Source organism: Schistocerca cancellata, chromosome 4 (genome assembly GCF_023864275.1).
Source record: "Schistocerca cancellata isolate TAMUIC-IGC-003103 chromosome 4, iqSchCanc2.1, whole genome shotgun sequence".
Lineage (NCBI taxonomy): Eukaryota > Metazoa > Arthropoda > Insecta > Orthoptera > Acrididae > Schistocerca > Schistocerca cancellata.
In genome coordinates this window covers 235,626,939-235,646,154 of record NC_064629.1, presented here as the reverse complement: position 1 = coordinate 235,646,154, position 19,216 = coordinate 235,626,939, and the positions used below count along the sequence as shown (strand labels likewise).

The window sequence follows — 19,216 nt, the reverse complement described above, 5'->3', positions numbered from 1 at the left end:
CATTTCAAAATGCCTACTTCTGTCCAAAACCTGATGCTGGGTATATTCAAGACAATATATGTGACTGTTTGTCAGTATTGAAAAAGATATTACTCAACAGCACTTAAACATAATTTTTCATGTCAAAATATTGTGTATGTTCTCCAAGGACTGAATAACTGATGAAACACCTTCACTGTGATGAAGAAACAGGGTTGAGGAATGGCAGTCACCAGTGAAAAATGTATGAATTTCACAGATGTTAACATCAACAACAGAAAGGGTAAAGGTAGCAACTCACTGCATAGTTGAGACATTGATCAATAGACAAGCACACGAACAAGACTGAAATAGTTGTTAAGCTTTCAACAGTGTCCTTCCTGAGAGGAAAAAGACTAAAAAAACATTTTTGGCTACAGCATAATATATTTTTATTATATTTCATATGGCTAATAGAATACAGCAGTAAGTAAGTAATAACACAAATAACGTATAAAAACAATGAATGGTCAATATGTTACAGGCAACAAACAATTATTAGATCTAAAAAAGGAAGTAAAACACAAAATACACAAAAATACATAGAAATTATAGTAATAGTATCTAATAATAGGTTTTTCAGAAGGAAAAGAGTAGACCAGACTCATGGTTGTATGTCCAAGTCCCTCAGCCAGCCAGAAGCATCTCCCTCCAGGGGGTGCAGCTCCTGCATTGTGCCAGGGAATCTCCTCGTAGGGCAGTCCATTGCGATATGATGTAGAGTTTGTGGATTCCCACAATTGCAGTTGGGTGAGTCAGTCTGTCCCCATTTGTGCTTCCAGTAATTACATCTACCATAGCCTGTTCGGATATGATTTAAAGTTGTCCAAGATTTTCTGGGAAGACCGAAGCTCTCAAGCCGTACGGTTGGGTCCGAGACTAAGTTAAGGTGATCAGGGTTAGACATATCCCATTCCCGACGCCAGGCTTCGTCGATATCATAATTGTCCTCGATCAGCTGTTGCCCTAATCTCCATGATGGTTTACGGGACTTGAGCCTGTGGCTGGGATTCTTGCAGTCTTCGTGTAAGGGTAGGTCATGGTTGTTAGCGCACTTTTGCCATTCCCTTTTCAGTGCAGATCTTCGCCTTAGATGAGGTGGGGCTATGTTAGCCAGTACCGGGAGCCATTGGTGGGGCGTTGGTTTAATAGTGCCTGAGATGAGCCTCATGGTGTCGTTTAGCTGGGTGTCCACTGTTGCTGTATGAGTGCTGTTTAGCCAGACCGGAGTGCAGTATTCAGCCACCGAATATACTAGTGCAAGAGCAGATGTTCTGAGAACTGTGACGCTTGCTCCCCAGCTACGTCCAGTGAGTTTGTGTAGGACATTATTTCTGGTTTTGATTTTTGCTGCGCATTTGTATAAATGCTCCTTGTATGTCAGAGATTGGTCCAATGTAATTCCCAGATACTTTAGGAGGGGATTGTAGTTAAGCAGCTGGCCTCTGAACTCTACGTGGGTTGCATAGTTTGCCTGTCTGTTGATGAGGTGGAAACAGGAGACTTGGGTTTTAGAAGTATTAGGCCTGAGCCTCCATGTTCCGAAATATTCATCCATTTTGATAAGGTCTTCCTCAATGATTCTTTCGGAATTGTGGAAGTCTTGATGTTGATATGTGAGAGCAATATCGTCTGCATAGATAAACTTCTTAGAAGATGTCTCTGGTAGGTCTGATGTATATATATTAAAAAGTAATGGAGCTAGCATGGATCCTTGGGGCAGGCCATCATTTAACCTATATTTCTTGCTTATCTCTCCATCTAGGTGTACTTCAAAAAATCTATTTGAAAGCATATTATTGATTAGGGTAGCAGTTTTCTTGCAAGGAATAATGCGTTGGAGTTTAAGAATCATTGCCTCCCTCCACACTGTGTCATATGCTGACGATAGATCTATGAACACGGCGACTGTCTTTTTCTTCCTTTGAAATCCACTCTCAATATGTGTGGTAAGAGATAATACTTGATCACAGCAGCTCCGACCGGGTCTAAATCCAGCTTGTTCAATAGGAATGAAATTCTCAGCAATGGGTTTTATTCTGTTGAGAATAAGTCTCTCCAATAGTTTGTAGCATACACTTAGAAGAGCTATAGGTCTATAGTCCTCTGGGAGCTTTCCATCTTTGCCAGGCTTAAGAATGGCGACGATCTTGGTTTGTTTAGATAGTGGTGGTAGTGTTTCTGATTGTTGGATGTCATTGTAAAACTGAGTTAGCCACAATAGATCTCGAGGTCCTAGGTGCCGTAAGAACTCAGGGTAGACCTCATCTAAACCAGCCGCTTTACCCATTTTCATTTCTTTCAGTGCTACTGTGATCTCTAGGATGGTAAAGGTTTTTGAGAAATTGTTGTTGGGTGTGGATTGTCGGAGCTTGGTTCTCAGTTCTTTCTTTACTTTCATAGTCTTATCCTTGTTGCTGCATGGTGTTTTTCTTGTAAGGTTAACTATTCTATTTGCTACCTCATAATGAGCTGCTGTAATGAAGCTCCTCTGTCTCTCTCTCTCTCTCTCTCTCTCTCTCTCTCTCTCTCTCTCTCTCTGTGTGTGTGTGTGTGTGTGTGTGTGTGTGTGTGTGTGAACTGACACTTCCAGAAACTTAGTGATGACTTTTCCACTGTTAGTACTCCACAGGACTTTTCACTGTTGTATAGACGGTATTATTATGGAAATATTGGAAAACTGTCATAAGTGATTACTCATAGCCTTGAAATACACAAATTTAGTACCAGTAGAGATCTTTACACAATTCATTAACTTCACCTTAACTGGCATGGAAAAATCCATTTAGTGACCTCAGTTTGTAATGTCATGAAAAATTTTAGCACCAATGTGAACTCAAGACAGTCATGTTTGAACAAAGAGTGCACCACATTGCAAGAAAATCATAGGAAAGGCAGTGAACATAGACAGACCACATTAGACATCTGGCTGGTGAAAAACCTGATAAAGCTGCTTATGGACAGACAGTCCTTCAGTGTATGGGAACAGATCATATTGCAAAAATGGGTAGCAAAAAATACCTTTCCCAGACCTTCAACTAAGTTGTGCTTTTACAGAAAACCATGTAATTACTTCTGTAAATAAAAAACTGGAACTTTGCCACCAAAATAATTGAGTCATCTGCAGTAAGATCAGTGATGTTACAGTCAATGTCCATGAGCAAGAAAGTAAAGATTGTGACCATATTCTGTGTTTTAGTGATCATCGTGGTACTTCTGGCATAGAAAAACTTGTGATAAATAACTATAACTTGGTATGTTAACTCTGTGTAAAGTATGAAGAAAGAGGTTGTGTTGCTATTTGTGTTAAAAAAATGTCACAAATAGTGCAATTAATGTACAAAACTTTTGTTTAGAATGGCATTTCTAAGTGCCTGCCATAGAATTGTTGTTAACCAGAAAATTTAATGTCCACATACAATCTTGCTTCTATAGTCAGTTTCCACACTGGAATAACTCTATGTACAAGCACATTGTGCTGTAACTGCTAGGCAAGTGTTGAATCATGTCTCTGACCAAGATAGACAACAATTCTCTATTAACAGTACAAGTGGTAATGAGAATGAAAGTGGTCTCCATTGGGAAGTAACAAGGACAACTGATGATGAAATTATCCAAACTTTCCAATCATGTGTAGAAGACATAAACTGGAGGCCTATGTATAATGCAGACAATGCTAATTCGAAGTACATTTTCTTAAGTAATGGAGTCTCACTAATATCTAAAAGTACCTTCCAAAAAGGATATATAAGGTCCAAACTGAAGAATCCATCAATCAGCCATGGATCACCACCAGTACAAAGACTTCTTGCAAAAGAAAATGAGAGCTGTACATCACATAAAAAAATTTAGACAACACCATACAGTAAAATCACTATAAAATATTGTAAAATACTAAGTAAAGTTATTGAGAAGTCTAAAAGTTTGGATTTAAGCTTCAAAACTAATAAATCTAATAACACAAATGAACACAATATGGGAGGTGATAAGGAGTAAGACTTGTGCAGTATGTCCCTCTAGGACTGAAAACATTGTTCTAAACGCTGAAGGTAAATAAGTACACTATTAAGAGACAAGCAAAAATCCTTAATTAGCATTTTTAAGTGAGTTTGCCAAGAAAAAATAACGTCATGGCTCTTTAGAAAAGACCATTAAAACTGTGAAAGAAGATTTCCCCAATTCTATAGTACAGACAGGTATAGTCCCTGTAACAGTACAAGAAGTAAGGTAAATGATCACTTCCTTAAAAAGCAAAATCTCAAGAGGTGTCAACAATTTTTCAAGCAAACAGGAAAAACCAATTTGGCTTCAGAAGTGATACATTTCATGATCTTTCTTAAGGTTCCTGACTGTGTCAATCATATAATACTTGTACAGGAAGCATGCCACTATGGCATCAGAGGACAATTAGGTAACTGGCTAAAGTCCTGTCTACAGGGGGCTCTGAGCACTATGGGACTTAACAGCTATGGTCATCAGTCCCCTAGAACTTAGAACTACTTAAACCTAACTAACCTAAGGACATCACTCACATCCATGCCCGAGGCAGGATTCAAACCTGCGACCGTAGCAGTCCCACGGTTCCGGACTGCAGCTCCTAGAACCGCACGGCCACCACGGCCGGCCCTGTCTACAGGACAGACAACAGAAAGTAGTGTTAAATGGAAACAACATGCAGATAGGAGAGATAGATTACGACTATGGAATGATACATTATAGAGTGCCACAACATTCTGACCTTGGCCCCTACTATTTCTTATATACGTCGGTGACCTATCTCTGCCCCCCTACAAAGCAAGAAAATTCATAATTTTGCGGATGACACAACCATGTTGATATACAATAAAACATCCACTGACTTAAGAGTTTAATATCAGCCAATTACTTACAGACATCCTGAAATGGTTCACAGCAAACTCTGTGGTAATAATCTTCAGCAAAACCAGTTACACTCAGTTGCATTTTGATCAAAAAGGTGCACAGGAGGCTATTATCACACATGAGAGCCATCAAATACTGAGGGTGTACTGCTGAAAATTCTTAGGTCTCTATATGCGAGGAGGGATTAAATATAAATGGCATTTTTGTTCCCAAAGATCAATAGTTGGTAGGACTGGCCCTGCGCTTCTGCTATGCTTAGGCAGGACCGTTAGAAGTGAGGACAGCATGCTGTTAGATATTTGCCACCATTTCGTCAGTAACATCAGTAACGAGCAACAGGTGCACCCTTCCATTGCGCAATGCCTAATTATCAAATTTCTTGCTTGTGAAGAAGTTACAGTGGCAGAAATTTGCCACAGATTGACTGCACAGTTCAGTGGTAAAACATTATCAAGGACATGTGTGTTTGCCTGGCATAAAGAGTTCAAGGAAGGACAAGAACATGTCAAAAATCAGTATCACAATCGCTGTTCTCGGACCAGCATTACAGACAAAAACATTCGTGTGGTTAAAGACATTATTGACAACAATCAATGAGTGAGAGTATCAGAAATAGCACAAAAGTTGGAATCAGTTATGGAAGCTGTCAAGCAATCATCACGAATGAACTGCAGCACTGCAAAGTGAGTTTCAGATGGGTTCCTAAATTTTTGACCAAAAATCTGCGGTTGAGACGTTTGGAGGTCTGTCAGAGGCTTACAGCAAAGTTTGCAGAAGAAGGTGCATTTTTGAGATGGATTGTAACCTTCAACAAAACATGGGTTCACCACTACACTCCAGAATCCAAACAAGCCAGTAAGGGGTGGCGGAGAAAAAGGGAGACAGCACCAGTGAAAGCCAAAGCTCAACTGTTATCTGGCAAAGTTCTTTCAACCATTCTTTTGACCAGTAAGGCACTTTGCTGATTGATTTTTTGCATGAGCAATGCATAATCAATGCTGCTTACTGCTGCAAACTGTTGAACAAGGCGAGAGTTGAGTATCACCGAAAAAGACGAGACCAATCGATTCGACAGGTCATCCTTCTCCAGAACAACGCACGACCCCATACTGCAGCTCTAACTGTCTCCAAGCTTCAGGAAATGCACAGGATTACACTTGATCATCCTCCTTATTGCCTGGACTTTGCAATTTCCATTTATTTGGAGTGCTTAAAGGAGCTCTAGGAGGGTGACCATTTGAAGATGATGAGAATGTGGAAGATTTCGTGTGCAACTGGCTGGTGAAATGGCCCAGTTATATTTATGATGAGGGCACCAAAAAGCTGCCCATACACTGGGACAAATGCATTTCCAAAGTGGGACACTATGTGGAAAAATAAATTATAATTGACTTGAGTTTTTCAATAAATGAATTTAAATAAAAAATAAAATCCCATTTATATTTGATCTGCCCTCATAGATAACAAGCTTAACAGGGAATGCCTCATCCTCTAAACCTCGAAAAGCTCAGCAACATCCGGCATCAGGATAATCTCCATAATTGGCTACTTCCATTTTATTAACAAATCTTTGCATTGTGAAAGCATTTGAGTGAGTAGTGTTTGGATTGTCTCCAAGCACCTCATGTTGTAATCTCTTCAAGGAAGTTGGGATACTAGCCACCACCTCACAAGATCTCTTTTTGATCATGACATTCATGTTTCACAATTCTTCTCACTCTAAAATGAAAGAGTCACATCACCATCACAACATGAGAAGCAAATGTGATGTACACTGCAACCAGAAAAGTTTGACTCTGGTGCAAAAATGTGCAAAACATACGAGCACAAAAATCTTCAGCTCACTTCCAAGTGATATTAAGTCCTTACAAGGTCATAATTGATTATTAAAAAAAAGCTGAAGAGGTTTTTGCTGGAAAAAATTTCTATTCTGTGGATGAATTGTATAACAGAGACACATAAGACAATATCCCATATTTTTCTGTGTTTTCCCATTGTAATATCTCTAACTGTTTTAATTATACCTTATTAATCACATTGCTTTTGTTCTGTAAGTCATGAAAATGGTCTTTGTACATTATAAATCCAATTATATGTTTAGGAAATATATGAAATTTGTATTTTAATCTCTGTGCATAATCATTGATCAGCATTTTTTTAGTGTTAATTTACATTTTTAACTGCTGCATTATATTGTTGATGACATGAATATAATAATGAATTAAATGTTTTGACTCATTCCACACCCACACACAATCACACAATAATGGACTTGTGGAATATGTATCATAATAAATAAAACAAGAATTTTAAACTAATAAGAACATCAAAACCACAAGTAGTTACAAATTCTTTCTTGTGCTCTAACATATTTCAAACACTTTCCTTTACTGCACATGTTTGTCCACTTACTTCACTTTCATAGTTATAACTGTAAAAAGTCAAAGTATGATGCATAAAGATATGTTCTGTTTCACAATCAAATTCGTTAATGATAGTGGTGTACTTATCAGAGAAATTCATAAATATGCATACATACAAAACTGCTTGTTTTCATCACATACATTTTGAGATCATAGTAATTAGTTAATTTTGTGCTTTCTTAACATATTTCTAATCTTTTTCAGCAAACCCAAATACCTCACACTGACTGTCATAAGTGGGCAGCACATTCCTAAGCCTGGCCAAGACTCAGAAGGAGAAATAGTTGATCCCTATGTCAAAGTAAAAATACTGGGACATCCTCTTGATATTCAGAAACAAAAAACAGATCCTGTAAGAGACAATGGTATGCCTATTAATTTTTTATTGGCAGAAAAACATCAGACTGGAATGTATATCTGAATATGTCTCATATTTTGTAGTCTGTGCCTATATAAAGACATTTTGTTCATAGGTTTCAATCCAAGGTGGGACTGTAGAATGTATTTTGTGGTAAGAATGCCTGAGCTTGCTATGGTGCAGTTCATTGTGAAGGATATGAATAGTACAGGAAAAGATGCATTTCTTGGAAGTTATGCACTCCCGTTTAACAGCGTAACGGAAGGTAGGGAACTCCATTCAAATATTACAGCTTTATAATTGTGTAACATTGGTGTACTAGATAGCAGGGAGAGTAATCTCTGGTTTTTTTCAAAATACATTCTAGTTCTTCAAATAATTCTCATTTTTATTTCTTGAAACCAACAATTAATATATTACAAATTCTTTTAAAAAATTCTCAAACATTCAAATGAAGTAAATTTTAATAAATACTAAACACAAATTTTGCCTCAAGTTATTTAGATAGTTTTGGTAAAACAGGATGTGTTGTTGTTGAGGTCTTCAGTCCAAAGAGTGGTTTGCTGCAGCTCTCCATGCTATGCTATCCTGTACAAGCCTTTTAATCTCCGAGCAACTACAGTAACCTACATCCCTCTGAATCTGCTTACTGTATTCATCTCTTGGTCTCCCTCTACAATTTTTACCCCCCGTGCTTCCCTCCAGTACTAAATTGATGATCCCTTATTGATTCAGAATGTGTCCTACCAACCAATCCCTTCTTTTAGTCAGGTTGTACTAGAAGTTTCTCTTCTCCCCAATTCTACTCGTTGCCTCCTCATTAGTTACATGATCTACCCATCTAATCTTCAGCATTCTTCTGTAGCACCACATTTCAAAAGCTTCTTTTCTCTTCTTATCTAAACTGTTTATCATCCATGTTTCACTTCCATAGAGGGCTACACTCCATATAAATACTTTCAGAAAAGACTTCCTGACACTTAAATCTGTACTTGATTTTAGCAAATTTCTCTTCCTCAGAAATGCTATTCTTGCCATTGACAGTCTACATTTTGTATCCTCCCTACTTCGAGCATCATCAGTTATTTTGCTGCCCAAATAGCAAAACTCATCTACTACTTTAAGTGTCTCATTTCCTAATCTAATTCCCTCAACATCACCTGATTTAATTCGACTACATTCCATTATTCTCAGTTTTCTTTTGTTGATGTTAATTTTATATCCTCTTTTCAAGATACTGTTAATTCTGTTCAACTGCTCTTCCAAGTCCTTTGCTGTCTCTGACAGAATTACAATGTCACTGGCAATCCTCGAAGTTTTTATTTTTTTCTCCCTTGGCTTTAATTCCTACTCCAAATTTTTCTTTTGTCTTCTTTACTGCTTGCTCAGTATGTAGATTTAATAACATCGAGGATAAGCTACAACCCTGTCTCACTCCCTTCTCAACCACTGCTTCTCTTTCATGCCCTCGACCCTTATAAGTGCCATTTGGTTTCAATACAAGCTATAAATAGCCTCTTGCTCCATGTATTTTACCTCTGCCACTTTTAGAATTTGAAAGAGGGTATTCCAATCAACATTGTCAAAAGCTTTCTCTAAGTCTACAAATGCTACAAACATACCTTTGCCTTTTTTTTAAACCTATCTTCTATGAGAAGTCATAGGGTCAGTATTTCCTTGCGTGCTCCTACATTTCTCCGGAATCCAAACACATCTTACCGAAGGTTCGATTTCCATTCTTCTGTGAAAGATTCATGTTAATATTTTCCATCTGTGTCATATTAAATTGATAGTTTGGTAATTTTCACACATGTCAGCACCTGATTTCTTTGGAATTGGGATTATTATATTGTTCTTGAAGTCTGAGGGGTTCCACCTGTCTCATACATCTTGCTCACCAGATGGAAGAGTTTTGTCAGGGCTGGTTCTCCCAAGGCTATCAGTAGCTCTAACAGAATGTTGTCTATTCCCTGGGACTTGTTTCAACTTACGTCTTTCAGTGCTTTGTCAAATTCTTCGTACAGTATCATATATCCAATCTCTATCATATCTCCCTTCTCATCTTCCCCTACATTCTCTTCCATTTCCATAATATTGCCCTCAAGTACATCTCTCTTGTACAGACCCTGTAGATACTTCTTCCATGTTCCTGCTTTCTCTTCTTTGCTTAGGACTGGTTTTACACCTGAGCTCTTGATATTCATACAGGTGGTTCTCTTTTATCCAAAGGTCACTCTAATTTTCCTGTAGGCAGTATCAATTTTACCCCTACTGATACATGCTTCTACATCCTTACATTTGTCCTCTAGCCATTCCTGGTTAGAAATTGTGCACTTCCTCTCAATTTCACTTTTTAGATGTTTGTATTCTCTTTCTCCCGCTTCATTTATTGCATTTTTATATTTTCTCCTTTCCTTGATTAAATTCAATACCTCTTGCATTACCCAAGGATATCTATTAGCCCTTGGCATTTTACCTACTTGATCCTCTGATGCCTTCACTATTTCAGCTCTCAAAGCAACCCGTTCTTCTTCTACTGTATTCCTTTCCCCTGTTCTTGTCAATCGTTCCCTAATGCTCCCTCTGAAACCCTCCAGGACCTCTGGTTCTTTCAGTTTATCCAGGTCCCATCTCCTTAAAGTCCTATCTTTTTGCAGTTTCTTCAGTTTTGATCTGCAGTTCTTAACCAATAAATTGAGATCAGAGTCCACAACTACCCTTGCAAATGTCTTACAATTTAAAATTTGGTTCCTAAATCTCTGTCTAAGCATTATATAATCAATCTGAAACCTTCTGGTGTATCCAGGTCTCTTCCACATATACAACTTTCTCTCGGCGATTCTTAAGCCAAGTGTTAGCTCTGATTAAATTATGCTCTGTTCAAACTTTGACCAGGCGGCTTCCTCTTTCATTCCTTTTCCCCAGTCCATATTCACCTACTATTTTCCCTTCTCTTCCTTTTCCTACTATCAAATTCCAGTCTCCCATGACTGTTAAATTTTCAGCTCCCTTAACTATCTGAATAATTTCCTTTATCTCATCATGCATTTCCTCAATATTCTCCTCATCTGCAGAGCTGATTGGCATATGAACTTGTACTACTGTGGTGGCCGTGGGCTTTGTGTCTCTCTTCGCTACAATAATGCATTCGCTATGCTGCTTATAGTAGCTATCCATGTACCTATTTTTTTACTCATTATTAAACCTACTCCTGTATTACCCATATTTAATTTTGCATTTGTAACTCTTTGTTCACCTGATCAAAAGTCCTGTTCCTCCTGCCACCAAACTCCACTAATTCCCATTATACCTAACTTAAACCTATCCGGTATCCTTTTTAAAGGATCTGACATTCTGTGCTCCAATCCATAGAACCCCAGTTTTGTTTCTCCTGATAATGACATCCTCCTGAGTAGTCCCTGACCAGAGATCCAAATGGAGGACTATTTTATCTCTGGAATATTTTATGCAAGAGGATGCCATCATCATTTAACCACACAGTAGAGCTGCACATCCCTGGGAAAAATTACAGCTGTAGTTTCCCTTTGCTCTCAGCTGTTCACAGTACCAACATAGCAAGACTGTTTTGGTTGATGTTATAAGGCCAGACTGTTGCCCCTGCAACTACTGAAAAGGCTGCTGCCCCACTTCAGGAATCACATGTTTGTCTGGCCTCTCAACAGATATCCCTCCACTGTGGTTGCACCTATGGTATGACTATCTGTATCAGTGAGGCATGCAAGCCTCCCCACCAATGGCAAGGTTCATGGTTCACTAAAACTATAATTTCCAGCAACTAACTTCTTGTGTTATTCACCAGTGCAGACTAAAAATATATTTATGTGGTAGCAAGGTAGTGTGGTCAGTTGTCAAAATGTTTTATGAAACATTTGTTATCTTGACTGTAATACCTCTGACTGTTGCAAGACTGTAAATAATTTAAGGAATGAAGGAAGCAATGCATGAAGCAGTAGTGCCACTGACTCATTGGAAGGCACATAAATGAGACTGAGAACTCTGCTAGATTTCAGACAAATCAATTTTCAGTGTTAACTGCATCTACAGCTACATACATACTCTGAAAACCACTTTACGATGCATAGGGAGAGTACCATGTTTCACTGATGGTCATTTCCTCTCCTATTCCAGTCACAAGTAGAGAAAGCAAAATATAACTGTCTAAAAGTGTCTGTACAATCCCTAATTTCTTGCATCTTATCTCCATGGTCCTTATTCAAAATGTACATTAGTGAAAGTAGAATTATTCTGCAGTTGGCCTCAAATGCTGGTTCTCTAAATCTGGGCAATAATGCCTTGCAGAAATAGCATTGTGTTCTCATCAGACATTCCCATTTGAGTTCATGGAGCATCTCCGTAATAGTTGCATACTGATCAAACCTATCAGTAACAAATTATCAGCCTGCCTCTGAATTTCTTTGATGTCTTCCTTTAATCTGACCTGGTGGAGATCCCAAACACTCAAACAGTACTCAAGAATAGATCACACTAGTGTTCTATACACTGTCTTGTTATACACCCTCCTGAAATTCTCCCAATAAAACAAGCATTCACCTTCCCTACTACCAAACTGACATTCTCATTCCACTTCATATTGCTTTGCAATGTTACGTGTAGATATTTAATCAAAATAACTGTATCAAGCTGCACCCCACTAATGTTAAATTTGAATGTCACAGGACTGTTTTCCCTACTCATCTGCATTAACTTACATTTTTCTAAGTCATTTTGTATATTTCTACAGCCACTTAATGATGACACCTTCCTGTACACCACAGTGCCATCACCAAACAGCCATAAATTGCTGCTCACCCTGTCCATACGTAGAGTACATATGCTTGTGTTGCCTAGGTTGTTTGACTATGCTGCAGAAGTTTTGCTGGGAAGCCGTTACACATTATCTGTTCAGATCTGTTCCCTCCCCATGTGAGTTCCATATATTTGGAGCCCTGAAAAGACATTTATGTCCATCAGTTTGCTTCGGATGAAGAGGTGCATGTCTGGGTACGATCATGGTTCCTTAGGCAACCGCAAACATTTTTCATGAAGGCACTGACCATCTAGTCTCACAGTGGGATAAATGCAGGAACAATTATGGTGATTACTTTTGAAATAATAAACAGTTTACTTATTTTTTCCATCTGTCTTGGTTTCATTAGATTGCCCCCTTATAGATGGCATTATATTTACCTAATTTGTATAGTTGAAATGAAATGCTAATCATTTGCATAGCCAAGCAAGTATTAAACTTTATGTCAGTTTGATAATTGTTGCATGCTGCCTTCATAATTGTGTTATTTTAATGGCTGACAGTGCATTTACACAAATCGTAAATAATTTGCAATGTTCATCTAATGAGCAACAAAGATAAACATATCATTGATGAATACTACAATATCAGTAGGTGTTCACTTCAAGCACAGTACTGTGACTGAGCAGGTCTAAACACAGCATTAAATATCAGCTGCCACCATCACATTTGTTAAATGCAAGACATTGAGTGAATGAGTGTATATAAAGTCTGCTTAGAATATATCTTATAAAAATAGATCAGTATCCGGTCTGTATACTTGTGAGAGGAAAGAGAGAAAAAAGAATAGTAAAATAATGACCAATATTCACTCTGAACAGGCAAATCTGTTGAACATTTGCAACCACAATCCAGCATCTAACCAAAATTCAATGTTGTCACTTATTTTGGTCATATGCACCAACAAATTTTGATGCAAACAAAAATAAAAAAAATAAAAATATTACGTGTCTAGTATTGACCCCAAGACTCCAAACCTGTGTAGCTCTCTCATTATTACAAAAACTGATTCCAGTTTAATGGATGGTAAAGTCATCTTGTCGATTTTATGAGTGTGATACCTTCCCAATCAGTTATTTCTCTGATTCCCATCCCTGACCGTGCACCATCCCTTATTATCTGAAACCAAATCCCACTTCCCTTCAACATTGTGTAGGAGTGAAACATTATTTTATGTATTATTTATTTTTATTTGTTTATTTTCATGTTGCATAGATCCTTGAGGTGAGTGTATCACTAGGATGTAGAACTTTTCAGATTATTTCAGTAATAACCATATCTAAATGGTCATGTGGCTTACAAGCTAAAGCATATATAAAAAGATACATTAGGTTCAAGTGTTTAAACACTAACAGAGATTATAGTAGTAATAATGAATCCACAAACAAATGATTGTAAACAGTACTTACATAGTCTTTCCAGAATTACAGATCTATCATAAACTAAAAGATAATGAAACTTTTTGTAGTTGTTTGTTTAAATTTCCATTCAATTTATTTTTACCATTTTTCAGCATGTATGGTTACAAAACAAAATAGAATCATAGAAAGTATTCCATGTCATTCTGGGAATTCACAACTCCATACCATGACACACCACTCAGCCAAAGCTATTGGGAACTGTTGGTGCTAGATAGCGTAACTTGCCTTTGCTAAGTGCTAGTGCCACTACTACCATCTAATAAGAGACAACTTGGCGGTATATTGTCTGAGGTTTCTGTGGTGGTTTTCAGTCTGTATATTTTATTCATTCAGTAATGGTATATTCTAACAAAGAGGCATTTCATAGCCTATGATATCTGGAGAATGTGACCAGAATTATATGGAAGCAGAAACAGTTTATCCAGTGAAATATCAAAGTCTTCTGCACTAGCGATGAAATGTTTTTTGGTCACTAGAGGCACACATTTGCAATGAGGCCAACTGCAGCTGACCCACAATTGTAATTAGTATGTCAAAAGATGTTTTAAAGATGACAGATGTGCAGATATTCTTGCTGCAGTAAATCTCAGTCCATCTCTTTCTACATGAAGAGTGACATATGACTTGACGATGAGAAGAAGTACTGTGTGGACAATTCTCGTTGTTTATGTCCATATCACTTCCATGTTCATCGTGAATGAAGATAATTTACAGACAAGAATCAGTTGCTGCTCTTGGTTTCTAAATCAAAACCTGGAGTTCACAACTATCATGCTTTGGACTAATGAAGCCACTTTCAAATCTAATGATGATGTAAATATCCATTATCTTCTGTGCTAGTCAGAAGGAAATGCTCTCTGGCTACGGAAGCAAAACAACCATCAAATCTGGAGCACAAATAGATAGTTTAGACTCATTCATGATAAAGTTACTGGAAATTAGTCTTTTGAGGACCTATTAAATGATGAGTGTTACTAGCAAAGTAGGTAGTAGTTGTTCTGCTAGCAACACTGTTTTTAATGTGGTTGCAGGAAGATAGTTATCCAGCATATTCTCCTTGGTGGTAAGGCATTCCTTGAATCAAAATGTTCTTATTTAGTGGATCGATAGAAGAGAGCAAATGAGTTGGCCACAGTTATCAAATTCAATTCCCCATGATTATATCTTTTTCGGGTGCATTGAAAACATTGTCTATCAGCAGCATCCTACAGTGTGATATGGTACGAAAGATAAAATTAGGGAAGCATGCTAGTCATTCCCAGATGCTCTGGAATACTTAAAGTGTACAAAGTGGAGCACAGCTGTGCTTACAGCAAGGCAGGAAGCATTTTGAACACCTATTACCATAAACCAAAACAGAGAAATGCAATACTTTCTAACAACTTTTAAGAAGTGTCAAAACTGCAAATATCAAAGCTGCATGCATAAGACAAAGATTTTCCTTATTGCAACACTGAATAGTGTATTTATTACCCTATGAACTTTCTTTTTCTCTCCTTAAGCATTATTCAAATCATCAGCTCCAGAAAGTTTCTTAATGATAAAACTGCAAAAATTAGATCAAAAACAACATTTTGGACTAAAAATGTTCAGTTTTTATAACTCTCTCCAACAGCAATAGTTATGTTTCCCATGTTCTCCTTTGAAATGCTGAAGAAGAACTTGTTTTCTCCATTTTCTAGTACCTTCCAGGCAATGTAGATTTCACCATTCTGTGTGCCCTTATCAGTTTGCTTAAAATGTATTTTGGCTGAAAATTGGATGCTTCATTTCCATGAAAAAGTTCTTATATGATAGGTTTGATGTCTGGTGCTTCCTGTAGTTTGCAGTTTTTGCCATCCAAGAAAGTGTTCCTAATTAATTTACTGTGTGTTAGACTTGTGTTGGTGCGGAAACTGAAATGAGATTGTGGGGTCAAAGATAATAAAAGACACAGCTTTGATAGTGATTTTATCTGCATCATCTGAATGCATAAAATTTCTGCTCTCTCTTATATAATCCTCACCCCTGCCCTTCCTCTGTTATGCCAGACATTTCTCCTAAGAGTTTTCAGGTGCCTTTTCTCTGAGGTAGGGGTGGAACATTACATGTACTTCTGTAGTCTCCCTAAAATTATTCATCAGTCATAAACCAAAAGGTAATTAAACTTTCCAGAGTACTCATAATAAAAGTTGAAGAATTGTCTCAATGCTCTTTTAATTTTGCTTCTATTTTGTTTCACTGTGATATAAGAAAAAGATTTAACTTATTAATGCATCTTATAAAACTTGTAGTTTCAGATTGCAAATTTTTTAAAACCAATTTAGGTATGTATATAGGATGATTTATTTTCATTAGCACTGATCAAATTTACGAAAAATTTTTTGTAAAAAAAAGTATTCCAACTTTACTAGATATACGATAGCAATTCATTCTTGTCTTTCTTATTACCCTCACAGATTACTTTCAGATTGCAATGCAAATCCACAGTTTAAACATTCATAATGATAAAGCAGATATCAATGTATGGCATAGATATGTAATGACAAGTTCAGTGACATCTCAAGAGACAGCAACACACTTCATAAATTACATAATGAAACCAGAAAGAAAATTATTTGCACACAATAGAGATGCTGTAATAATGTATCTGTTGGATAAAGTACTTGTACCTTGTTGCATCTACTCAAAGCAGGGATATCATGTCACACCTTTCTCCTAAATACTCACTGAAAAGACAGCAGGCATTATAGACCTCCTTTTAGTTTCTGTGGTTTGAATTTTTTGGTGGTGTGGGTTATCAGGCCACAGCCCTCGAGTGTCCTGGTGGGCTGCCAGCTTATGGCCTTGATACCTGACAAGGTTTTATTTCAGAATAAGACCACACTGAATTAATTTTTGTAGCCCAGTTTTTAATTTCAATCCAAAATCATATGCTAATTTAGTGTCTTGTAATCAAATATATGCTTGGTATTACTGTGTGCACAATCCTACAACTAATACTGTTTTATTTTCAGGATACAGGCATGTTTACTTAATGGATTATGAGCTGAATTATGTTTCACCTGCTTCACTTTTCGTACATGTGTCCATTAAAGAGGCCACGTAGAAATGCAAATACTGAATTCAACTATAGCACACAGTGAGAGCAACATGCAGTGAAATATATTGCATTTCATAAATATAAGATATAGTTGTACTGGCACATTAAGTTGTATGTGTTGAATGCAGATGCTGCTTTCTAAAACTGATGACAGTCATTTCTTCTTACACTGAGTGTACCAGCTAGTAGACATAGAAAGCCTTATGGATATTTCAAAATGTTGTAGTGCGCTTGGAAATTTTTATATACATTTTGAAGTGTACTATAATTATTTCTTTGTACACATGTCTGATTTTCTGGGCAGCTACTGCAGTTCATACTCTTGTTATTCTGCAGGCTTTTGTATGTTTTGTACTGATATAAAACTCCTCATTTTGTAAAAAAAAATTGTAATGATATTTATGTAGAATTTTCCAAAATAAAGAATATGTAAAAGTTTTGTAAGGATCTATTTTGTACATTTGTATTGCTTTCAATAATAAAAATGTAAATTTATGGAAAATCTCATTAAAACAATGTAACAACAATGTTTTTACCAAGTATTCAAACAAGATTCCCAATCATTTTCCATTGTTCTAGTGACCTATGACAGACATTTGCTGGAAGAGAGGCAAGTTTATTTGTTTATTCATCTATGAGATCTTGTGGTTACATACACTCCTGGAAATTGAAATAAGAACACCGTGAATTCATTGTCCCAGGAAGGGGAAACTTTATTGACACATTCCTGGGGCCAGGTACATCACATGATCACACTGACAGAACCACAGGCACATAGACACAGGCAACAGAGCATGCACAATGTCGGCACTAGTACAGTGTATATCCACCTTTCGCAGCAATGCAGGCTGCTATTCTCCCATGGAGACGATCGTAGAGATGCTGGATGTAGTCCTGTGGAACGGCTTGCCATGCCATTTCCACCTGGCACCTCAGTTGGACCAGCGTTTGTGCTGGACGTGCAGACCGCGTGAGACGACGCTTCATCCAGTCCCAAACATGCTCAATGGGGGACAGATCCGGAGATCTTGCTGGCCAGGGTAGTTGCCTTACACCTTCTAGAGCACGTTGGGTGGCACGGGATACATGCGGACGTGCATTGTCCTGTTGGAACAGCAAGTTCCCTTGCCGGTCTACGAATGGTAGGACGATGGGTTCGATGACGGTTTGGATGTACCGTGCACTATTCAGTGTCCCCTCGACGATCACCAGTGGTGTACGGCCAGTGTAGGAGATCGCTCCCCACACCATGATGCCGAGTGTTGGCCCTGTGTGCCTCGGTCGTATGCAGTCCTGATTGTGGCGCTCACCTGCACGGCGCCAAACACGCATACGACCATCATTGGCACCAAGGCAGAAGCGACTCTCATCGTTGAAGACGACACGTCTCCATTCGTCCCTCCATTCACGCCTGTCGCGACACCACTGGAGGCGGGCTGCACGATGTTGGGGCGTGAGCGGAAGACGGCCTAACGGTGTGCGGGACCGTAGCCCAGCTTCATGGAGACGGTTGCGAATGGTCCTCGCCGATACCCCAGGAGCAACAGTGTCCCTAATTTGCTGGGAAGTGGCGGTGCGGTCCCCTACGGCACTGCGTGGGATCCTGCGGTCTTGGCGTGCATCCGTGCGTCGCTGCGGTCCGGTCCCAGGTCGACGGGCACGTGCACCTTCCGCCGACCACTGGCGACAACATCGATGTATTGTGGAGACCTCACGCCCCACGTGTTGAGCAATTCGGCGGTACGTCCACCCGGCCTCCCGCATGCCCACTATACGCCCTCGCTCAAAGTCCGTCAACTGCACATACGGTTCACGTCCACGCTGTCGCGGCATGCTACCAGTGTTAAAGACTGCGATGGAGCTCCGTATGCCACGGCAAACTGGCTGACACTGACGGCGGCGGTGCACAAATGCTGCACAGCTAGCGCCATTCGACGGCCAACACCGCAGTTCCTGGTGTGTCCGCTGTGCCGTGCGTGTGATCATTGCTTGTACAGCCCTCTCGCAGTGTCCGGAGCAAGTATGGTGGGTCTGACACACCGGTGTCAATGTGTTCTTTTTTCCATTTGCAGGAGTGTAGAATGTACAGTAAAATGCTGAACATCTTTTATCACAATACTGTTCTACCATTACAAAACATCATAAATACTTACAGTTACAATACATTTTATTGGTACATTATTATTAGTACTGGTTCAGTGGTTA

At 38.5% G+C, this 19,216-nt stretch overlaps 1 protein-coding gene across 2 annotated transcripts in view; it reads left to right on the top strand.

The window, feature by feature from the left end:
- LOC126184544 (1-phosphatidylinositol 4,5-bisphosphate phosphodiesterase eta-2-like) overlaps positions 1 to 17,538 on the top strand; it is a 475,410-nt gene extending 457,872 nt beyond the window's left edge. For both annotated transcript variants that reach the window (XM_049926959.1, XM_049926958.1), the window contains exons 14-16: positions 7,527 to 7,687; positions 7,796 to 7,945; positions 16,926 to 17,538. In XM_049926959.1, the coding sequence (XP_049782916.1) occupies positions 7,527 to 7,687; positions 7,796 to 7,945; positions 16,926 to 17,017 (403 nt within the window). In that variant the 3' untranslated portion in view covers positions 17,018 to 17,538. The remainder of the gene's footprint in view (positions 1 to 7,526; positions 7,688 to 7,795; positions 7,946 to 16,925) is intronic.
- The last annotated feature ends 1,678 nt before the right edge of the window (positions 17,539 to 19,216 follow it).